Source organism: Poeciliopsis prolifica, unplaced genomic scaffold, assembly GCF_027474105.1.
Source record: "Poeciliopsis prolifica strain line A6 unplaced genomic scaffold, Auburn_PproV2 SCAFFOLD064, whole genome shotgun sequence".
Lineage (NCBI taxonomy): Eukaryota > Metazoa > Chordata > Actinopteri > Cyprinodontiformes > Poeciliidae > Poeciliopsis > Poeciliopsis prolifica.
Genome location: NW_026562439.1, coordinates 559,491 through 584,845, shown reverse-complemented (window position 1 = coordinate 584,845; position 25,355 = coordinate 559,491). Strand labels below are relative to the sequence as shown.

At 38.9% G+C, this 25,355-nt stretch overlaps 1 protein-coding gene across 5 annotated transcripts in view; it reads right to left on the bottom strand.

Moving 5' to 3' along the window:
• inpp4b (inositol polyphosphate-4-phosphatase type II B) overlaps positions 1-25,355 on the bottom strand; it is a 178,002-nt gene that overhangs the window by 63,167 nt on the left and 89,480 nt on the right. For all 5 annotated transcript variants that reach the window (XM_055019846.1, XM_055019847.1, XM_055019850.1 and 2 more), the window contains 3 exons: positions 14,775-14,880; positions 8,593-8,662; positions 3,654-3,801 (listed from right to left, as the gene is read on the bottom strand). In XM_055019846.1, the coding sequence (XP_054875821.1) occupies positions 3,654-3,801; positions 8,593-8,662; positions 14,775-14,880 (324 nt within the window). The remainder of the gene's footprint in view (positions 1-3,653; positions 3,802-8,592; positions 8,663-14,774; positions 14,881-25,355) is intronic.

Here is a 25,355-nt window from a genome sequence, read left to right as displayed (position 1 = left end):
GCAGAGCATCAGAACCCGACCGCAGAGCATCAGAACCCGACCGCAGAGCATCAGAACCCGACAGCGGAGCATCAGAACCCAACAGCAGAGCATCAGAACCCGACAGCAGAGCATCAGGACCCGACCACATAGCATCAGAACCCGACCGCAGAGCAAATGGTTATCCCATCAGCAAAGCTTTTCAAGCCTAAAATAGCATCTCAATGCTAAACATGTTGCAGCACTGCTGATGTTTGCGTCAACAGGTCCAATGAGATCCAGATCTCAACGGGTCAAATAAGGAAAAAAACAAACAAAAAAACAGTCCACATTTCTAAAGAAGCTCCAGGAATGAACATGAGTTTCTGAAACTCTTGAAAGCTGAATGGGAATGACAGCACTGTGAACCAATCTGAAGGTTGAATAACTTTGTTTTTGGGCTCATGTTAATTTGTTCAATAATTTAGCAGCAAAAAGAATTTCTGAGTTGCTCATTTTGCTTTAATATGTTTTTTGATTAAAATGCAAATCCACTAATACTAAACATTATCTTCAGAGATATTGTCAATAACATGTTGTGAAAATTAATTGCATTTCTTTGGTTTTTCAAAAATCACTGGAGTCAAATATTTTCATGTTCCTCCTGATTAACATTAGAAGGAAAACGAAACGTTTTTCCTCAAACTGCTTGTTGATTCTCCAACAAACAGTGAGAACCTCACACACAGAGGCCGAGAGGAAACAAACGTAAAGATCCCTCACTTCAACCCTGAACATGCTAATTGACATCAGATGGAGAGGGATGATCTCTTCCCCTGTTAATGACAAAACAGGCAGCTGTTAATAGATGAGGGTTAATCTACTGTACACCCACACACTTCAACGCAGCACGTATCCATTATCTTCACTCACACAGACAAAAACATGCGCACAGAGAGTCAAAGCAGCAGGATAAAGAAAACGTCTAAGTTCACACCCTCAGATTGGAACACGAGTTTAAGACATCAAAGCCAACAAACAGAAGAAGGAAAATCGAGATTATCTGGGAAAGTGACGATGCCACCCACCATCTGAAGCACAAACTGAATGATTAAAAACCCTGCACTGGCACTGCTGTGAACTCTGACAGAATGGAGGCTAAATGGAGAGGCACTGAGGAGAAAAAAAAGACGACGTTAAAAGAGGATTACAGGAACCGTGCCTAAACAACCAAACTGGGGTTGAAGCAAACGCGCTTATAAATAAGCAAAGATCTTATAGGAAAGATTCCAACGTGCTTCCACTTGCTTCACACAGATAAAACTCGTAGGTTTCATAATTGTCAGCTATACGTCTTAAGTGATGCACTTTCATAGCAGATCAGTGTGGTTATGGCTGAGAGGCTGTTTGTTTGTGTTGGAGGGAGCGACTTTTCCTGCGAATGTGTCCTTGAGCATGTGAGTAAACCTTTCACAATGATTACAGCTCGAAACCTCCTCCTGCCAAACTCCACTGGATTCCTGCGTCTCCTGTACCGACTGCTTGCGTTAGAGCATAAAGAATGAATGTAAAAGGCGTGTCTGTGTGTTTACGTTCTCCACTGTCTTTTGTGAGGACGACAGGCCCCTGGTTGCAGAACGATCCGTCTCGACAAACACCGCTGAAGCCTCGGGGAAGTGGATCTTTGATGTGCTCTGTAATGCACACTTGGAGGCTTGTGAAGAGTGATTCGTTTGTCATTCAAACATAATTCTGACTCAGGCTAGCTGGACTGAAAATGCGGTAACATGCATGGATTTAGCCTGTGCGTTCAGCTCGGCCGTTGGTTGAGCGTTAAAACCCACAAGCTTAAGGCAGGGAAGACGTTTCCCCATCAGGAGGCTGCCGCAGGTGCCGTGCCTGGGAATTAGTTTGGTGATCAGATGCTGCAGTCAAAGAGGAAGCAAGCTATGAAGATAACAACGACACAGCGCTGTCATTCTTCATTCTGACCTACATTTGTCCCTTTTGCACTAATCTTCCCTTTTTATGTTTAAACCGATGAATTCTAATAAGTTCTGAGCACAGATTTAGTCATGCACTTATTGTTTCGCAGGTTTTTATACAGACTCCTGCTGCAGAAAAAACAGCAGTTTTATGAGGCAGATAAATGAAACAAGTCAAGAGCATCAAATAATCTCAGCTTATGTTTTAAAATTTGAATAAGGCAATTATTCAGAGTAGGTAAAGAGCATCTCCTACAACAACAACATAAATCCAGCATTTACTGGGAAGTGCTTCAAAAAAGAACGACTTCCTATATTTTAGGAGCAAGGAGGTTAGCCATGATCAAAACATAAATATTTAACATCTTCTACTTCCCATTTTGTCACTTTCAGAGATCATTATTTGTGCAGACCAGGGTTATGCAGCCTTTACAATCCAAAACGCCTTTTTCCTCCTCAGTCCAACTCAATAAACCTTGTTTAGAGCTGCCAGTGTTCTTAAGAATAGGCCATTTTTAATGAGCATCTAAAATAGAAAATATATTGTCATTTTTAAGGGCCAGTATTTTATTTTTAACTTAAGTATTAACATAAAAAAATACATATAAAGTTTTTTAAATGCTGTTTAACAGCTGTTTTTTTTTCATCCAGTGGGCTCAGTTTGATTAGGGACCAAAATGGCAACATTTGTTGCATTTTCAGCTACACTTTCAGTTCACCTTCACATTTCACTGTGTCAAAGGATCTGAACTCTTTGAGCAACTCTGTCCACCTTCTCGCCTGTGGTGAACCACTGGAAGAAATTACATAAAAACCTCAGAAGACACTGAGCACAACTTGTCTTTGCAAAATGTACACAAAAATGGAGAAGCATCATCGTGTGTTCAGGTTGCATTTACCCAGAAAACCCTCCAATACAGTCCACTTCCTGCTTTTGGATTGCTCAACATTCATACATGCATCTGAACTGCACCAGAGTTCACTTTGAAACCTGGGTTTGTAGGCGGACCAGAGTTTGCTTTTTCGGTCGTCCGAGTTTAATTTTGCATTCATAACTTTCCAAACAAACCGGACTGTAGTTAGACTACAGTTTAACTAAAACGGACTGGTGTGAATGCATCCATAGTTGCACCCATTGGGGAAGACTTGTGAGCTGATTGTTAATCAAATGACACACCACACCATGTATTTTTGCCTTTTGTCCAGCAGCCTGCTGGCCTCATTGATCACCTGTCATTGCTGCATCTTGTTAAGGTGCCTTACCCATTCAGGCGTTTGTCGCAACCCAACTTGGCAGCAACCTGACTTTGACTTCACTTTCGCAGCTCAATCTTTACAGAAATCACATAAAAAGGCCAGAACGTTTCCAATTTTCAACTGCAAGTGTTTTCTAAAATTGGCTATTGTGCTTCATTGGTTGCTCCGGTTTCTGAGCTCGATCACTCCCCATGATTCCCTTGCAGTGGACTCTGCTGAAGATCTTTTATTGACTCCATCTGGCTGCCTTTTTGTTGTGCAATTAAGGCAAACTGTAAAGCTTTGGCCCAATTCCACTTATACGTCCAGCAAAATTATAGGCTGCAAGTTATAAAAATAGCTTTAAATATTGTTCAAAATAAAAGTAGTGGAAGAGGATTCCTCAGATGAACAAACAGATTTAACAGGAGATTTTGGTGTGGCATTTAAAGGCTCAACAATCGATCGGCATACCTGCTCCTGTCCTCCTGGATGTAGAGCGACAGCAGCTGTTTGGGGATGGTGAACGATAGAGTACACTCCTCCATTTGTTCCCGCACCAGCATCCACTTGCTGTCCACTGTCTGAAATCTGTACACCTTGCATACCGGGTTCCTGAACACTGTGAAGGAGCAGAGAGCAAATGAATAGGGCTGCATCTGACACAACACAAAATAAAACACATTCTTGCCAATGGAAATCCTTGAGATAATCCTTTGAAAATTTCGCAAAGTCGAATAGAAAAACTAAACCAACAATGGCAGCTGCCACCCTCAAGGACACAGCAGAGCAGGAAGACATCAGAAGTCTTTAAAAGTCACAGGAGGTATGAAGCACAAATTAAATTCTATAATCAATAGCTGTGTCTGCCAAAGATAAGACATTTCTCATCTTCCGAGCTCCACTTCCTCTCTCTCTTGTTCAATGTCAGCACAGAAAATACACAACCCTCGTGTTGTTAATCTTTGCCCCCAAATCTCCTCTGTTTCCATTTTAATTGCTTATTTATTGTATGACACCAAGTTGCAGGCTGTACAATCATTTTGAAGTTTTGGGTGCTAACCCCGCCACCTGATTCACATTCTGCACCATCTTCCTCCTTTCTGCAGAGAGTTTCTAATAGCAGCAATCGAGGGGCTGAAAACGAAAAACAGCCCTAATGCTCTTATCTGCATGCTTGCAGCAGAAGGCGAGAAAGCTGTCAGCCTTAAACAGTGTTTACTGCTCCTTCTTCCTTTAGCTGAAAAAAAAAAACTCGCTCAATAAGACGGAGCCGAAGCACCCGAGGTGAAACGTTGACAACTTCGTGTCACGATGGTCAAACATGCGTGGCAGGAAGATGTTTTTGCTTTCATTTAAAACTGGGATCCATACCTCTGGAGCAAATGACAACACAGAAAATGGTGCCATACACAACAAACTCCTCATTCAGAAAATTGACAAAGTTCGACTCAAAACTGTAATTTATTTCCACAGCTGTGTGTCATGCGGCGCCTGTCCCATTAATCCTGCTACCTCTGTGTGATGTGCTGTTGAGTGCTAAAGTGGCTCTTGCTCCTGCTGTATGGTTGTTTGTAAGAATGCCTGTAAAAACATTTCTAAAGGTGCTAAACTTTTACAGCGCGCCTTCTAAACTGTTGTCAGCTAAATGGGTTAACTTTATTCACGCTCTCGGTGCCAATAGATTCAAGAAGATGCATCACAGATGCATGCCAGGCTCGAAACGTTGCTAACTCAGGGGAAAATCTATCCAAAGTATAAAACTCTCCTGTCATTGAGTCTTGGTAATAGCAGGAAATGACATAAAGTATCATGATCCAATGGTGGTTGGACTTTAGTCTTTGTTTTTTCCTGTTTATTAACTTAGATGTGGTCTTCAGTCCTATTTGTGTTTTACTTCTCAGTTTATTTGAGTATTAGATCTCTGTGTCTTAGATTAGCGTTCCTTTCTGTTTACTGCTCCTGTCAGTTTCAGATGTTTTTCCTTTCATTCCTGGTTTCCGAGTGTCTCAGCTTTGTTCATCTTTCTCTCTTCCTCAGCCTGCTGGTTTGCCTATCATCCCATCTTTTTCACATCTCATAAACTCACTGTGGGCGACACAAATATGTTCACGACATTCTTACACAATGTCATTCTTAGATAATGAGATCTTAGTCTAAGTTGCTGGTAGCCACGCCCCCACCTCACCGTTTACACGCGCACATGAAAATGGCTGCCAACAGATGCGCAATTGTACAACCGAACATCTTTTAAAAGCAGAAGTGGAGCCTCCTGCACAACCAGCAAGAACTCAGCAGCTGTTTTTTGGTCGACAACAAAACACTTGTCTTTTTCAGCAGCCATTGTACGGCATATGCAGCGATAATCCCAGCCAGTGCTGGAACTTATCTTGGGTTGCTACGTAACTGGCTGGGCTTTGCTGAGGTTGCCAGGTGATGGGCAGTGATTGGTGACATGACATTTCAGAGGCTTTTGAAATGGCTAATTTTAGAGACACCAAAGACCATTAACTTACTGCCAAGAACTGCCTGGGTGCTAAGAATTACTGATTTGTAATGTTTTTTGCTAGTTCCTCTATCCTCTATTTTTCCTGAATTTAGTTTTATTGTTGCTTCCCTTTTCTCTACCTGCCAAAAGTTTTCCTATTTAGCATTCTAATATGCACTAAATGTTCAAACATGCATAACTTTATATTTCACATCACATATGCTGGACTGTTGCATAAAATCCCGGTAAAATACCGTGACAGAAGGTGAAAGAGTTCAGGGGGTGTGAATATTTCAGCTACTGCATGAACCCAATACATGAATCCAATTAAAAGTCTGACTTTTATCAGAAGGTTAGGAGGACACAAAAACTAGACTTTCTACAGAATGTTGGTGTTATGAAAACCTGCACACACTTTAATTAGACTCGGCAGATTTCACAGCAGCCGGTGACACAAACTGTTGCTTTAAAATACAAACAATCTTCTGTCAGGTCAACCAATTATAAGCAACTTTGATCCTCTTTTTAGGAAACCAGTGCAGAACTGGGAAAATGTGGGTGAGAAGTGAAACTTTGCTAGTGACAGAGAAACCTATTCAGACAGAAGGTGTGTATGTGTTTCGTGACTATGGTTTTTAATATAGACGGGGTGTAATGTAATATATTCTATGGAAAATGTAAAACATAAACAAAGAGACAAAGGATTTTATTCCTTACTGCAGTGTTATAAATCACTGACTGCTATTGTTGATTCAGGATTTTTATAAAGTGAAATTCTGTGAAATTCAGCTCACCTGGAGAAGATCCTCAAATTTTAGAAATTCTCCAAAAAAAAGTCAAGAATAAAGTTGTTAAGAGCTGCTCCACTTCCAAAAGTAGGTTTCTGTCATCTTTACATCTTTTTTATGATGATGATTATCTGCACTACTTTGCTGACGTGTTTCAGATGTTGGCAGGCAATTTCAGTGAAATGTATATATTTTTATATATCCAGGCATAACAGTACAGACATATTCAACTGTTTGTCCTTTTCATTGCAGTTCCACAAATTCATCAGTTGCATTGCATGGAGAAAATCAACTTTGAAGTTTGACTAAAAACTCCCTTCGCTCATGTATTTAAATGTAAAGTGAACCACGTTACAGGGTGGAGCAGAAGAGGAGGAAACTCAAAAAAACACAAACCTAACAGAAATAAAGAATAATTCAATAAAGAAAGAACTAACAGAGTAAAAATCAGAGACATAAATAAAGAACTAAGGAACTGATTGAAATATAAGCAAAAACTAAGAATGAGAAAAAACTACAAGCAGTTGCAAAAAAAATTAAACCCTGAAGAAAACTGAAAACAACCTGAAAACAACCTTACAAAAGGTCTGAATGTATGTGTGTGTGAATTAGCACTCTTTACATAGCTTAACCTCTCCTGCACACCTAAAACACAATTGATTTTCACATAACTACAAATTAACTCAAGCAGTTTTATTATTATTTGTATTTTTAAGGCTTCGTCTGAATGTGATGATAGATTTATAATCAAAAAGAATGTTTTGATTTTCATTTATGAGAACCAGAAAATATCTTAATATGTGTGAAATAAAAAGGCATAAAAATGCTCCACAAAACAATAATTGCAGGGTAAATCGACCATAGAAAGGCTTATTATTTTCTCCTGTGCTGCAGAAGATGAAATTAATGAGGATTATAGTTAAGTCTAGCCTCGAATTGACCCTTGAAAAAGCTCATAATTGTATTTAAATGAGATTTATTGTGGGCGTGAGGATTACGGAAAGTGAATAGGATGACAAAACTCAGAGGGTGAGGAAGGGGAATGGAGAGAAAGCAAAGAAAACTTTAAACCAGGGGAGTGATAGCTGCTGACTTCCACTATCTTCAGAGAAGCGGATTAACCTCTGAACCCAGCCTCCCCCTCCTCTTCCCGTCCCACTAATCTGAGCACCAATCAGACGCCTCAGTTTCCCTTCCAGACACCTCTTAAGAAAATGACTCCCTGCGCTGCGTCGTGCTGAGGCCTGTTTCCTCACTGATCTCTGCATGCTCATTTCGAAAGCCAATAAAAGTGGAAGAGAAAATTGCATTATGCAGTCTGGTGGCATCTGCAAGGAAGGTATTGTTTCTGACAGGCTGCAGATGTGCACCTGCAAAAATTGCTGCCATTCACTAGTTATTCACAGCGGAAAATATAAGTGACAATGACACCATTACAACAGGAGCCAGGCTGCTGTGGAGCTGCGAGAAGTGATACGAATCTGCATAAAAGAGAGAGAATGGGTGCTGGAAGGAAAATATTTTCCGCGAAGTCTTCTTTAAAAAACAACTGTGACGTTTCAGCACAGCAGGATCTGTAACCTTTTCAAGTTCTCTCCTTTTCTTGCCACATTGTCTTTAATTTTCTCTCCACACTTCTTGTTTTCATCAGAGTCGGATCCAACTTTCTGTGCAGCCGGAGAATTATTTTCACGCAGCTGGATTCCTGTCGTTTCATCCTTCAGGGAGAACCAAGGGCTTCATTTGCTGACTGCATGCAGGAACCAAGACTTATTAGATCAAAACAATGAAATCTAAAGATTTTATTCAAACAGAAGACGCTTCAAATCGTCTTCATTCAAAGTTTGTTCAAAGGATCAATTTTGTGGTTATTAAATGGAGAGCATCAAGGGAATTTTACCAAAGATGTTTTGGGATTTTAACTACTGCAAAGATTAAGTGGATCAGAATAAAGTACAGACGAATTACAATAGTTTAACCTTTTCTTCCAGGCAAGCTTGAATGGGTTTGAGTTGAGAATCATAATTACGGAGAAGACTTTGTGAAATTTTACCGAAGTAGGAGGAAAAAGGCATTATAGTCTTGTAAAACAGAAAGGAATAGCTGAGTCACAAGTGATGATTGTTGGAAAACGTACCTGGACCAGTTAGAGCGTAATCTTCTCTGTCGATGCAGGGCTGGTCTGCAGGCTCACACACCAAAGGACACTGGCGATGAAAGAAACACAAATCAAAGTGTTTCTACGTCTCATAAACACAAACAGGTTTTGATCATTACCACGACAGGAACACTCAACCTCACAGTTACTAGGATTTTAAGTTTATCAAACGCAATAAGTCAAAGTATGAAAAGTATTCATACCCCTTAAGCGTCCGTACATGATTATGAAGTGGAAGGAAAATTATACATGGCATTGGTAATATTCTTACAAAAGAAAACATTGAGAAGTGTGGTTTGAATTGCTCTTTAACTGCCTGAATTAATTTATTCTAATATATTTTGGAATCCATCTTCTCTGAAATTCAAGCCACAAACCTTTCTGACCATTTCGCTACTACATTTAGAGGATCAAACTTCTGTCCAGCATCTTTGCAAAATACCTCAAACGTAGTCAGACTGAACATCCTATGCTGATTTTAAATTTGGACTTTGACTAGGCTATTCTAACACATGAATCTGATTTGATTCTTTCTGTTGTGTTTTATAGTGTTTGCGTTGGAGCAATTTAATCAGCTTAAATCGAATTTCACTACAGCAAACAAAAATGAGGGAAAAGCGAACATTTGCAATTACAGCATTTAAAGACAGACGTCACATAAAACATGACACGGTAAACAGCTGCTGATGACACTCGACAAATGATGCTGCACCTACACTGCAGTCATTGAGCTCATAAAATGAAAAATCTGTAGGGAAACATTCACTCTGACTTCTCTGAAATGAGAGCAGATCTGGTTTTCTGAGAGAAGAAGAAACACCACCGCCATGTTCTTCTGTTTGTGCTGCTGTTGAACATCCACCAGAATACAGCGGAGCCTGAACTTTCATTTTCATTCAGTTGATTCCTCTTCTGACAGCCAATTTAAACTTCATTTCTCAACATCAGCTGATAGTGCATGTGTGAATCATGGCTTATGGGCTCTGCTAGCAGCAAGAGCCTGTGTTATTTTAGTTTTTTATGCCTTCCTGTTGGTGTTAATCCAGTAGGAGCCCAGATCAGAGCACTCCTTCTGGATGCAATCCATGGGGGTAAACCTTTGTGTCCTGCTGGCCAAGAAAAGGATAGCTCTGTTCTTTATTCTCAGGACCCACAACCAACATGTGGTGAGCCGGAGGAGCCAGCTCTTTGCGGAGATGAAGCAAGGAACCAGCATGGTTACTGAGCAAAGCCAGTCGCCGGTGGTTTTACAAACCGATGCCAAGTCAGAAATGTTAACTTGGCGAGGCCACGAAGGGAGAGAGGAGTTTCCTTCTGTCAATGGGTGTTGTTGTGGAGCAAATACTGGATTAAACATGACTCATCAGTCTGGCATTAAAAACACTCCTCACTCTTTCGTTGGCACAGTTATGCACATAAAAACAGACTTTATTGACCTTTTGCACATCTTTAGATCATTGACATGAACTGATTTTCTTGAAGCTGCAAACTCTAAAATCTAATTTAACTGGTTATTTTATTTAGTGATCAATTATAAACTAAGATTTTATTTTCACTCTGGAGTTTTTTTTGTCAATTTTGTTCATCAGCACAATGCAGATTTTTGTCCATCCATCTATCTGTGGTCAAAACCTCACTCATTAATTAACAGCTTTCATTCCACAAATGAACTGATTGACACCACATTGTCTCCATCAGAGTGAAGGTTCAAGTCAATTTGTAGTCATGCAAAATAGCAAAAAGTGTTTTGGTATTTTGAAAACTAAGGAGCGTACCAATTTAGAACCAGAAAACCTAACATTTTTGAAGGTAGGAAACATAATTTTCCATTTATTTTGTGAAACAGAAAGACAATTTTACAGAACTATGTGGACTTGATCTGTCTCAACATATTGGCAACACAGAACAAGGATTCTGCAAGCCACCTACAGGATCTTCAGCAGAAAAAACGGCAGGATTATGTTTGTTTCCTGTAGGAATATGAATTAAATTTCTGGATTTAGAAGAAAAAACATCCCAAAGTTGAACACAACTCAAAAAAACAGCCAGATCAAGGAGGGCTGTTTTATTCCTCTACATAAAAAGTAGAAAAATTCCTTTCTTTTGTCTGTAACTAACTACAACAGCACCATTTTTCTGTATCTGAGCAAAATTAATGAAAAAATACTGACTAGACGGTGTTCTAGTTTTTTAACCCTCCTTTCAACTAAAACATGTTGGAATCAAGCAAAAGTGTTTTTATGGGGCCAAACAAACAAACATGTTAAAGGAAAGCTAAATTGATATAGACTCACTGATATTATCCTTGAAATAAACTTTTGACAACTAAATAACTCATAAGTGTCAGTTCCAGAATCACTGCATGTCCCACAAGAAGAAAGCAGTTTGTTTTTACAGCAGCTTGTAGAAACGGGAAGGTTGACTGGCATCAGTATCATAATGCTGGTCAGAATTGGAGCAGAAACTGCAAATTTAATATAAATGCTGCCAAAATGTTTAGTCTTTTTTGCAAGTAGTGGTTCAAACTGGTGATAGAGATTTTACTTTGAATCTGTTTGCTCAACAATCTACTTTTTAAAACAATGTAATCGCTCTTCAGAAACTCTCAGCTGAATTCTTTGATTTTCCTGTTCTCCATTTTCCTTTCAAACTTTTCAGCATATTTTTCCATCTTGATCATGAAAATGAAGAAAACAACTTAGAACTTCAGGCATAACACAGCTAAAAAAATAAAAAGTAGCAAAAAAATCTGACAAAAAAAATAAAATAAAAAAACACTAAAACTTCCCTCTTACACTGCACTCTGCATCTCCAAATACAAATGTTAAATTCATGCCTCTGCAGGTCCTTTTAGTCCGCCCCTTGAAGCATTAAGTCTGGGTTTTCCTGATCAAAGCGGGGCTGACAGCTAGCAATCGCTCTCGCTCGTTGCATGTCAGCTCTGCCTGGTCTGAGGAACCATTAAGCACAGCAAGACAGACAAATCTGTCCCCAGAAAACGGTTTTAATGGCTGCATGAAACAAACTCTTCTAGTTAAGAAAGGGTTCTAGAGCAAGGACAACACCAATCAAAGCCTATGCTTTCACACACACACAGACACAGGAACCAAATGAAACCCTGCCCATTGATCAGAACAAGCAGAGGTGACGTTTGACATTTGAAAATCCCAGCGAGAAGGGCCGGAGTCAGAGAAAAGCATCAACAAAAAGCCGAGGAGCGCAGCTGCTGAAGGTGTTTTATCGTAATCGTGGGCAGTGGTCAGTGTGAGGTTGACGCTACTTTGATGGCTAAAATATGAGAGGAGATCAGATCAAAGGTGACTCAATTCTCTTTCTTGTTTTGGGTGAGTGTTTTCACAGGGTTAGTGGGATATTCATGAGAAGCATCAGCCACTCGAACAAATCAAACAAATCAAACTAGAGCCCCCAATCCCAATAAGCCTCCTTCCTGACCCCCCCAAAATGCACAAAGTTTGTGCAGAAACTCCATCTGAAGCAAACCTTCCTGATGTCATTTCCCTTCCCTTGTTCCTCTGCACATTCTCTACAACGGAAACAGCATGCACAGGCGGAAATCTGCTCCGACAACACACACGCATACACTCTCACACATGCCAACACATTCATCAAGAAGACATGGCAGATTGCCGGTGACACTCCAGAGCCTGGCAGGGACCCTCCCTGCACCAGCAACAGGGCTGGGCAAAGCTAAAGCCAGTCAACCGTACAGAGGCCCTTGGTCAATTATATAAGACAGTGATTCATGCACACACACAAACACACGTGCACGTGCAAAGTGAGACAGCTCACTGACAGCAGGCATGAACTACAAGTTTATATGATGCAACGTTGTAATGAAAGTACATCAGACACATCATGAAAGCTGCTTCTCTAATATTTAAAGCCTGTTGGCTCTAAAGCACACATACGTTTGATATTAATATGAAGAATGAAACTGAGTGAAATGAGGGAACATATCACTTCACTTCAGCTCTGACGGCCCATTTGCATGAACTTAAAGTCAAATTTTGAGGACGCTCGCTCTTCCCGTTCTCCTCCCCGATTGAGTTAAACGTTGAGCAGCGTATGGGATGAGAGTGGATAACGAGGGCGTTGGCTGCAGCAAAACTACCATCCAGGAAATGTTTACGGGCAAATAAACAGAGAAGTGGAACACAGATAAAATAAAAGTGGTTGGAAAGATTTCAGATCGTTTCTCCATCAACACGAGTATGGTAATGCCGACGATAAATGTCCGCACGCCGGTTAAATCCTCATTAGGGTTCACTTAAATTTATTTAATCTCATTGGAGAGAATGAGCAGAGCTGGTCTAATCCCAGGATAAGCAGAAGGGATCTGATATGCAGACACTCGTGCTTTGCCAAATAACACGCTCTTCACATTTTATGGTTCTCTCATAAAGTAGGGTGAAAAAGTCTGAAAATACATTCAGCTTTTACAGCAGCAGCATAATCTCAAAAATAAAAATGTTAGGAATCTAACCTTCAATTTGAGAAAGCGATATTACTCTGTCCTCTTTAGCCCAACTCACATGTGAATTATGGGGTTTAATAATGGAGGCTGAAATAACTGTGAAAGACAATTGATTCTGTGTTTGGTGAACAGTTTCTGTGTTGATTTGGAACAGTTACTTAGTGATATATTTTTTACCAGATTTCTATTTAAAATGTGTTAACTTTTCCTCAAGCCACAAGTTTCCAAGTCTCTAGGAAGGGAAACAGCATCACCGATCCGCCACCTTTCATTCGGTGTTTGTTGAAAAATCTAAATCTTAGACTCAACAAACCAGGACAAATATTTCCAGTTAAATCCCCGCTAGAATTCCACAGTCTCCATTTACATTTGTCATGTTAGATAAAGATAAAGGTTTTTTTCTTGCATCTAGAGTCTGATGGTTGTTATTGAGTCTTGGCAACCTCAAAATGCCACTCTGTGCTGCAGTCGTCTGACAATTAGATTTGGAGAGCTATTTTTTTAAATCTCCCTTTCCATCCTCCTCACTGTGCAAGTGGCAAGATAAAATTGGGTTCTCATCCAGCCTTATTTGTCACTATTCCAGTTTTTTAAAAACTTTTTATTTATTGCTCTCACTGAAAATCTGGACAAGTTTAAGCGAGTTGTGATTTTCTTGCCCCCATTTTCCTACTTTCAGAGAGTAACACACACATGCTCCAGTCCATTGGCTAGATCTTTTTGAAGTCTGTATGGGAAGCTGGCCTCTGCATTGTCATATTTATACCTCAATGGTACAAGAAGTCATGAACAGGGGCGGGACTTAACTGTGCATATTTTATTGCCGTCATGATAAATTTCAATTCATGATGTTTAAAGTTTCCCAAAGTGGTATTATTTGTATTGTTAGAATCAATAAATATCAATGCATTTGAAAAAACAGTATTAAATACAGTTATTGGGTGCAGGGTATACATTCTAAAGATGTGTATAAAAAACAGGAATGTTTGTCAGGAGCAGAATTTGTGTTTGTGGGATTATAATTGATATTATGCAGTCACAGTATCGCAAAGTGTCATGATAAAACTAAGTCCATATTAGTCAGTAATCACTAATTATAGGTTCCTTGACATGCTTATTACCTGAAAAAAGTGAAATGAAGACAAAATGGCTACATTTATTTTCAAACGGATTGTTTGAGGTTTAAATCCTTGTTCCACAGACTTGTGCACCAAGTTATTCACAGAAGGTTTTATGTTTGTGTTTCCTGTAGAGTACATCTATAATAATTTGAAGGAAAATCTTGACACACATTTGGCTGCAGTCAAACCAGGAGTCCCATTTATTTTGCTCCCCTCTGATTGGCTGTAAGGATAACTGTAGATGCTAGGTTCTGCAGTAATGCAAATATTTTTCCATCATATGTATCAGTGCATATTAAGATATATTTGATATTTACACTACTAAAATAAATACATTTTAAGAATTTTTAGAAGGCGGTCTCAAGGATTAGTGGCTTTTAGTAACCTGGTTGTGGTAAATTCTGGGATGCTGCTGCGCTGATGAAGTAAAAAGAACAATTTTCTCTATTGAACAATGCACAAGAAATGTGATTTTCAGTGATTCCTGTAAGGAATGGATTTCCTTTAAGGTTTTCTCCGCATCTTGAGTTTAGAGTGTACTGTACCTTCTGTGAGGACGAGTCGGTGGCGATGTGGTCAGCCTCCTCCACCTCCCCCATCTTCAGACGACTCACTACCACTGTTCCTGCTGGGCACACACCATCCGACGACCTGAAAAACACAAGCGTTGAGCTTCTAATAAAAAATGTCTTTTTTCTGCAAAATATAGCGTTTTTCTGCAACTGCTTCACAATGATCAGACGTGGATGAAGTAACTTCCTGGCTTACATTCAGCTTTGAACAGGTTGCACAATTATGAAGCCTGTTGAATTAGCATGCAGCAGCAAACACAGATGCTTTGCTCTGGGATTTCTTCACCTGACAGATTGTGCAGAAAAGTCTGCTTACTGAAAAACAGCAAGAAATTTACAGGGAGCTGAGGAGGGAACATCTTACTTTACTGTTCAAATGGTGGCCCAACAGAGATGACTAGACCTTTTCAGATACTGTAGCATGGCCAATCACTTTTCCAATTGCAGAGCTTGTGATTAAGGAGATGATAGAAAATCTATAGTATTGGCAAGCAGACAGAGGGCTTAAAATGAAGAAAAATGGCCCCTCCACATCACGGCAGCAAGTCTGATCACTTTAAAAGACCCATCCTTAATGTGCTCGGTTCCACTCCAGCTGGAGAAAACGCTGGCTGCTGTGTGCCAGCCAGCGGTCTGAGGGGAGGTAGGAAGGATGACACACGACTGCCCGAGGAGGAAAAAAAATGTAGGGACGGTGATGGAAACAGAAGGGATCCTTTCAAGGCTAATCCATCTTGATGAGGTACAGGGAAGAAGTTTTTAAACACACACAGGAGAAAAGAGGAGAGAGGGAAGGAAGCTGTGTGAGTGAACGTAGGAGGAGGAGGACTGGGAGCCTGAGGAGGCAGCTGCAGGGAAAAAGCGTCTCTGCAGTGAGACACGGAGAGCTTCAGTTAGTGCTTAATGTCTTACAGCAGTCTCACAGCAGAGAAAATAACATTGGCTGCTTTCTAAATCTAATCTTTGTCCCTCGCCAGACACCTGTCTAGGTGTTTACTCCAGCTCTGCTCTCCTCGTTTCCTCGTGTCCTTCCTCTCCCCGACGAAGCCGAAGACGAAGAGAAGAGAAAGTCACCCTGACTTTGATCATATGTACCCACACGTAATCAAGGAAATGGAGATTAACATGCATGGCACTCAGCAGCAGTCCTCCAGAGGCAGAGCAGAGGGGTGATGGTGGTCCTCTACTCTTCAGATTACACCGCCACAATCCACTAATGAAATCCCCATCCGTCATTCAGACTGGCCACAAAGAATTCAAGATTAATTATTTTTTCATTTTATTTTTGGATTTCTTTAAGTTGTCACCAAACGTTACTGCTATTTTCCTCCCACATGCTTTTTGCTCCTCATCTCTCTGTGTGCGTATGCGTGTGCATGTGTGTGGTCACTGGAGCCGTCGCTGATGGCCACCGACGGTTGATGCATTGCTTCATCTGACTGAAAGTTTCAAAACCAACATGGCAGAAGAAGATTCATCGTTATATGAACCAGGTTTGGGGTTTGGAGCTGAACTGGGGCAGAAAGTTTTGTTAATTTGAAAAAGAAGATTGTAATTAACAAAAAAAAAAAAAACCTAAAACTCAAAACTTTTGTCTAGAACTTGAAAAATAAACTGAAAATAAGTTTGTCATTATTTTCCAGTTAAAATTATTTGAAGAAATTATTTTCATTTTCAACTTTTCCACATTTTGATATTTATTTTTTCTCAGTTCCACATTTTAAGTTTCAACTTAACTTTTTTACTTTACAGTTTTCTTCATTTTCAGTCTTTTGGCCCTGACTTTTGGCTTCCAGATGGACATGGGATCAGGATGACAGAAAGAAGAGAGAAGGCTGTCAGCAGTCACGTTGCCTTTAACAAAACGTTGCTACTATGAGAATTGTAGCTCAATGCTTTATATCCACAATATGATTGGCATTAAACCAACTCATGCCAGTGACTAAGTTCTCTTTAAAAAGCTTCTTTGGACAATAGGTGGCATTAAACTGTACAGTGCACAATAACATCCATTTAAGAATGGATATTTTTTGACATTTTCTCATGGGGACATATGGAGGGAAAACTGGTCTTAGCTGGAAAGCGTTGCTATTGTTAGCATGAACGAGCTAATGAGCATCTGAACAAAAATCACTTAAAATCTACAGCTGATCTGTTTGAAGAACGTTGGTTGGAAACATTTGATTGACGAATGATATTATTGTTAATGTGCAGACTGAGCAGCCAGCTAAATCGGTTTTACTTCAATCTAATTTTAATCACATTTCATTGTGCATTTGATTTTAAACGAGTCAGGCACATTATTTAGGCACACTAAATAAATAATGAAAAAGGTAATTAAATACGAGTCATTTTTATTACTTCTGATATTACTGAAATGAGTTAAAGGCTACAATTGGGAAAAGATAATGACAAAAATGTGTTTGCAGCTGTTTAAAGGGGGAGTATTTTCCAGGCACAAAGTGCCATTTTATAGCACAATAAAGTATGTATATTACTTTCAACTGTTATGAAAATGCTATATATAAAAAAATAACTTTGCATCATAGCCTTATCTGACACCTTCAAATCTTTAAGAAGTTCTTCCCCTTTCTAACACTCCCCTGCGACTGAAAAGTAGTTTGTATGAATAAATAGGCGCAGCTTTAGGCACCCCAAATGGCTGCCAAGGGAGATTCAATGATTCCTCAAACTTGCATTTCAGGGAACAGTTTGGGTGGGGGAAAAATTATAACAAGACATAAAGGTAAAAAATGTTAAGTTTCTGATAAAACTCCCTTGCATCATGAATGAGATTATTTTCTCTAAATACAGAAAACTGAGATTTCATTTCTTAAATGTATTTATATTTGTCATGTTGGAAGTGTTCTTCTATACTTACATCCCACGCTTTAAAGTTTGAGTAATTGTTTACAATTCCAAAGCGTTTTTTGAAATTAATTATGAAAAGTAATTGATAAATTGAAATAAAAAAAAACATTTTGAGTAGATTGGCTCACTTCCAACTTCCCTTTGAGAGGCACAAAAACATAAACTAAACACCTGCTCAAATACAATCTGTAAATATTATCTCTGCTGAGCTGAAGAACACCTTGAAATGGGCTGAGATTGTTTGATTTTGCTCGGCCTCCATGCTGCAGGTTTGTCAAACAAACAGTGGTAAAAACAAGGACGGAAACATCCTGAAAACATGAGTGCTCTGCAGCAATAACCCGTCCGTTTAAATAGTTTTGCCTCAGAAGAAACTTTAAAGGGCCCTGACGGTAGTTCTAGTTAAAATCGAAGACCATTCTCTCCTCCCAGCCTTCCGCTGCTCTTTCCATCTGTCGCAGCTGGCATGGAGACAGATTTGCAGATTGTTCTCTCCCTCTAAGTCCATCTTCCTCTTGAATCTAATTGGCCCGGGATCTTTTTTTATGACAACACTTAATCAAATAGTTTTGTTCGAGTGACAAAATAATGTGTTTAAAATGCCTGCTACGAATTTGGCACAATTAAAACATAATTAGCTTTCAAAGAAGTGCCTTACATTTAACAGTTATTTTCTTTTAAAAGCTTTACTTGCAACTATTACCTTGGAACATAAGATGCAAAGTGATTTATTATGAAGGTTTGACATGACTCAGGCATTCCCAATAGTGATTGAAATATAGGTTTAATTAGAGAATTTAAAACATTTTTGTTACTGATAGAAATGAAACAAATTTAAAATATTCTTCTGTCTAAATATGTATTTGAATCCTTTCCAAAAGCAAAATGTGCTACGTCTGTGTAACAACGCACAAGCTGAATGAAAATTTCCCAGCGAACTCTTGACTGCACACAGTCGTCAAAACATGACGGGAAGAGTAATGACAGCCGGCGCCTTTCACTGTAATCTCCATAAGAATGAATTTAACAAACAAATATGACAAGCCCTACAAGACAGATGCGTTTATTCATTTGATAAAGCAGTGGATAAGCAGCAGTGTGATGCTGCATTTGGCAGATGATTGAGAAAGAACTCCATGAGAAATTATACTGAATGTGGCTTATTCAACGCAAATGTGGTTAAACTGAATGTCTTCACCAAAACAAGAGAGAGCAAATCTGGATTCCACTTTATTTCTTTGCATTTTGTTTTCAGGAAAACCTCGTTTTTCTTTCTTAAACATGGTTTTGACATAGTTTTTGGTTCAAGGTTCAAATTTATTGTGTTTAATTTAACAATTAGAGCAATAAGTGTCAAGGAAAAAATTGTGCAACAGGTTCTTAGATGGAGGTAATAATATAAAATGTCAAAAATAGAATAATTGCAAATTGAAATCATCTGGTGGTAGTTTGATTTACTATGATCATAAACACATCAGAGCATCAAAGTTCACTCTTCGGTGTAGAAGTTCACGTCTCAAAAATTAGCTGTTCTCAGTATCAGTGAGATGCTTAAAATGAACATTTCAAACTTTCATCTGAACGACTATCCGCCACAACAAAAACCCAATCTCTGTAATCTCTGTTCAGCAACAATAAAACAGTTTGGAGATGTAATATTTCAGAAACCCCTAAAACAGATGAAAACATCTGTCTTTAACTTTGAGTTTTACCAAAAAAGCCATCAAACATGTTTCTTGGGTGCATTTGCAAAAAAAAAAAAAAAAAAAGTGGGTCCATTGTTCAACATTTTATAGTTGATCAAGAGAAAATTGTCTGAGATAACTGGCCAATAAATTGGTCTTGAACATTTCTTCCAGCTTATGAAGGTTAGCTTTACTTTGGATATTAAGGCTTGTTGTCAAAAATACTCAATTTGTTCCAATTTCTTCAGATAATCTACAAATATTCTAAAGTTAACATGATATGACAGGCAAATACAATATTTTAACGTCAACAAAAATGATTCCTAAAGAGTTAAACTTTAAAAAGAGCAGTTGATCAAATGAAGGATGATACATCCCTCAGGTTCCATGCCAGGTCTTTGTTGGACTTTTAAATTTTTCAGCTCGAATTTCTTTTTTAGGCCTAACTCTTCTTTTGTCCCCCATTCATCCACTTTTTTTATGCACATGCTGCACTTTATGCTGTGATGGTCAGGTACAAAGACTACATTGAACAAGAAAACTATTGATCACGAGCACTTTAAAAGATTAAAAGAAAGTTGTTTTTTTTTCTTCTTGGTAGAAAAAAAATTAAGGAAAACTTCTGCACAGCCCTGGATGTTCATGGTTTAATTAATTTGGACAAATACCCCCATCTATACCGTTAAACTGTGACATTTAGGAAAAAACTCATCCCCACTATGTGAAATGTGTTCTCCATGATACCATTTTTGCTGGTGTCATCATATTCCTTTGTATGCAAAAACTTTTGTTGATTTTCTGGTGAAAATTTGCTTAGACTGATAAAATGGATGAAAACAAACGGAAGCAAAAGCTTTCTTTTTACTCTGAAGTAAATAAATATCAAATGTCATGTCAGGGTAAAGACAAAAATACATTTCTAAGGTCCTAATTTAGCATTCCATGACTGCAGAAAAAACGAAAGAAAAAACAAAGCATGGATACTTCTGTGGTCGTCAGCTGGTTTCCCCTCGGGAAAAGTCTCACAAAGGAAAACACCTGACAACCACAGAAACAAATCCAAGCACCGCTGGCAGCTTTCCTCTCTTCTGCAAAAATGGAAAGACACTGAAAATATCCTGCAGAGACCGGAGAAAACTCTTAGTTTTTTTTTTGTTGTTGTTGTGAGTTTTGGCATTGGAACAGTGATTCTATCGGAAAACCTTAAAGCTCCACGTTGCCTGTAGGATGGAAGCGGCGAGAGATAAGGGATAAAAACACTGCCAAGATTATACACGGCACCAGGAGTACTACGAGCTTGAAGTGTAACAGCGGAACTGTAGATGGGAATCTTGACCTATATAAAGCTGGACGGGTGAACTAAATATAGCGCTGGCTGGTTTTCACTGAAGACTGATGTTAGGACACAGGACAGGACTGATCCTGGTGATTCTTATAAAGCATGATTGATGCTGTTACAGTTAGTCCATGTTTAGCAAAAGAGGAAGCCACTTTAATATTATTACAAGCGATGCAGACAAAAAGACACTAACTGCTTCCTGATGTGAAGTATATTCCCAAAGAAAAGGCTGGCCTGGTTTCCAGCTCAGGAAAAAGATCCGCAAAATGTTCCATTTGAAATGAGTACAACACATGTATTATGTTTAAGTTTGTAAAATCTGTTCTGCTCCAAATCTATGTATTTATTCTGCTACAAATTTATTTATTTATTTTTTATGTTTCCATGGTGAACCAGATTTTTAATGAGAAGCTGATTTGACTGGAGCACAGCAATGTGATGAATATGATCGTCATGCTAATGTATGCGGTGCTAAAATTCCGCGAAACAACTGAAGTAAGCAGAACAGGAGCAAACGTATGTCAGCGAGTGACTCGCATTTGCACACAATTTGTGAATTTAATGCATTTGTTTACTTCAGCTCCATTTCCTTACTTCTCTTGCTCTTTCTCTCTCTCCCACACACACACACACACACACACACACACACACACACACACACACACATACACACACACACACACACACACACACTCCTGCATCCTTGGCAAAAGAGAACAGTCTTCACGCTACATTTACCATTATGTTGGTGCTTAAACACTGTCAGGAACTGTCTGGGATAAGCTGTTCACAGGAGAAGCAAGGTGGAAATGGTGTGCAGTATATAGACCGTTTCATCAACCAATCAAAATATTTAAAGACGCTTCTTGAGAGTACCGATTACTTTTGGGTGGATAACCAAAGGGACTGCACAAGAAAGAAAGTCACCTCTGGGAATCGCTACATGATTATGAAAGAGAGGTTAAAGTGACCGATGATGATGTTCAGCACAGGTTTCCTCCTGTAGGGTTTCCTGTTGCTAGCCAGCACTCAGGACTTTGGATACTTTGATCTTAATCTGGAGTTATGCCAGGAGGATGAGCAGAAAAGTTAAGAAATACAGGTTGGCAAACTCTGGCTCACTTTCAAAAAAATTGTTTGCCCACGCCAGAAGTTCAACTTTTTAATATGAGGTCCAAAAACCAGCAACTTCTCTACATGGAGACGAGCACAGCTGTATGCAATATGCACCATGAAACCTCTTTGTCCAACCAGGTAACATCAGATGTTGAGATAAGAATAAAAAGCTGGTCAGTGACAAGAAAAAAAGAAACCTTTATTAAATAATTGTTTCTTTTTAATCCATAGATATACACATTCAAAGACAGACTAAAGACTGTGATGTAGAGTCTCTGTCTCTCCTCTGAAAAGAGATGGCTCACCATTCTCAGACTGCCAACTGCACCAGCAGCGTTCCAAAATCGATGCAGCATTGTACAACTAAGAATGCCAACAACATCCAGCATCTAGAGGATCTCAAAGTCGATCTCTCCCACTCCTGGAAAATGCTGGTGAGTAACTCATTTCCCACCTAAATAGTGGTGATACTGCCCTGCAACTTCAATCATTTTCCAAAGTTTATTTCAGCACGCATAAAGTGTCATTAGGTTTGGAATCCGACAGCTGATAAAATGTGGTGGGGACAATCAACATGTCTTGTTTCCCTGTAAAGGTGGATTGTAATATGGATCTAGGAGGATTCAACAGTAGCTCAAGTATGGCCTTTTAAGGATTTGATTTCCTATTTGAGCTTTCATGGTTAGTTAATTTCTCGCTAAGCTGCAGCAGAGGAACAATGACACACGGAACGGGGTTTGGCTCAAGAACGCTGCTGGAAGATTTGCAGAAGACGAACTGTGGGTTTTTGTTCCCCATCATTTGCACTGAAATTGCTTCAGGAAGAGACCGTGAAGCAACTAATAACTTCTTCAATGTGCACATGTGAATTTAAATGCTGTTTGCAGAGTTCTCATGTGCCTAATAATTAAAGTTGGATTTAGGATCCAGATGAAGTGGGTAAGAGCAAATAGTGAGTTAATCACCTCATTAAACAAACATACAAGCTGGATGCCAAAGCAACCATAAGTGATAAACACTCGAAATCACAGCAACACTTATTACTGCTGTTATACAATTGAATGCAAAGCTGCTCTGCATGGATTCAATCACAATGAAGATGCAAGACTTCTGGAGGATGTGTTCACGCTTTGAGCTGGTTCTGTTCGGCCGCATGCATACATTCTGAGGATGAAGACGGATAACGCTCATTCAGAGGATTAGCCAATTGTAAATCAATGAGAATTGGATAAGTGCAGGTACTGAAGACTGTTAGAGTGAGGAGGAAGGTGGAGCGGTGACATACGCCGTGAACTGTTGGCTCAGATGATGACCTTCTGCACCACTCACTTAATAATCACTCTATAATCAACTCTAAGGTATGAAATCAGACCGCAGAGTTCAAAACAAGTGTTGTTTTGAAAGCAGCTGTTCCCACATGCATGCGTCTGCAACAGTAATAACTGCAATCTCCTAGACAATTTCAGCATGAAAGTAAGAAAAGGCTACATTTAACCAAAGCTTTATATTTACTTTTTAACAAGGTATGAAGAGCAAAATAAACAAAATCCCCTCATCTCTCCAGCAGCTCCTTTATGTCCTTTAATTGCTCTGGAAATCTGGGGAAACACATGCACAAGTGCTTTGAAAAAAATATGCACAAGAAAAGGGGAAAAAAAAGCATAATAAGAGTTGTTTCTTATCAAGAACACGCAAATCAGCTGTTAAAATTCATGGTTTAGAACAATTTAAATCCACAAAGGTGATGTTCAAAGCAAGAAACAATAAGCTTCCAATGAATATTCAGAATGTATTTAGGAACATAGAGGGAATTTAACAGCAGAGAGAAAATCAATTAAAACCTGCTGTGTTTTGGCAGCACTCTTAAAGGCATGTGTTTCAGTTTGTGAAGTGTAGGACAGATGAATGCAGAAAAAATACTCTATAGTTGAAAAATATGAGCTGGATGCCAAAGCAACCACAAGTGATAAGCACTTATCACTTATGGTTGTGAAAAATTGTGAAAAATTGAAAGTTAAACCAAAAGAGTTTTATTTTGCAAACTAAATCATGTTAGATTAATTAAAGTAATTTTTCTTACAAATTCAATCCAATTACGCTTTAAATCAATGCGGTGCAATTAACGATGCTAATTTAGAATGCATACTCATCAGAAAACTGCCAGATTGAAACAAATTTTTACCTCAGCTCAACACTTGGTCTCTTTCCTCCTCAGTTTTGTGTCAGTCGGGAAACAACAAGAGGAGAAATTCCCTTTAAACAGAAAAAGACCTCCAGTGGAAAAAGACTGGGGGAGGACAGCCATCTGCCTCAGCTGGTTGGGGGGCGACATTCCCTGATGAATCTCTGCAGTCGAGTTGCCAGGCCTTTGAAAATCATTTGACAGTCTTCTGCTGTATTTCCTATCCATCAAGAGCCTGTCTGTCAGGGCATGCTTCCGCACTTCTGTGAAGTGACTAACATCCCTTCAAGCTTTCCTGATCTTGACATAAACACTAAAGACAGCAAACCTTGCTGGGTCCACAGGCAACAAATCTTTCACAAGTGAAGATAAAACTTACTAATGAGGGTGTTAATTATACTTCATCTGAAATATTAAGGTTTTTTTTTCTGTCCAAATATCTTGGGTGTAATATTGCTCCAGCATTATGAATTTTTTGACTGGCTCATTCTTTGGTTGCTAAATGAGGCATGATAATCATTGTGAATATGGTATTGATTTTTAATTCTTTGGCACAAATGAGCAAATTTTCAATAATTTAGTTTTCCTTCTAGAACTTTCTGAATTTTAATGAACCTGCTGGATTTTTTTGGAGTGCACTGCATACATAATGGAACTACTGAGTGTGTCAAATAACAACTTATATTTATTTTATATTAAAACAGAAAATGGAAAAAAAATGTTGAGCATAAAAATAATTAAAAAAAATGATTACGTTGGTTTGAGCTTTGTTCACAGGGATGATGAACAGAGGTTACAGAAATGAAACTCTGGCCAAAAGGTAAAGACTCAGCTTCAGTGCACAATGGAGCAATGTTACCAAATGAGACAATATGATACTATGAATGATGCTGTGATTGCTCAAAATATGAGAATGTGCTGAATGTGTGTCTGGTAATACTAGGTTTTGACCTTCTGTTCACACAAACTGGCACAGATAATTAGATGTGCATAGTAAACAAAATCAAGACAAAAAGATTTTTACTCGTCACAGCTTGATAAATCTGTGACTTTTATTTCTACCTATTTTTGAGTCCTGCAGCATCTCTTACAAGGCTCAGTTCTATTTTCATCAAGCATGTTGCCTTATCTGCATCCCCAGAACCAGAACCAAGAGAGGAGAAGCAGCTTTCAGCATCTATGCACCAAAACTTTGGAACAAACTTCCAGAAAACTGTAAAACAGCGGAAACCCTGACTTCCTTCAAATCTCAAGTAAAAACGCACCTGTTTAGAGTTGCATTTGAAATGTAATATGTATGGATTTGATTTTGTGGATATGTATGTAATAATTTTTTTTTTTTTTTTTTTTTTTTTTTTCCT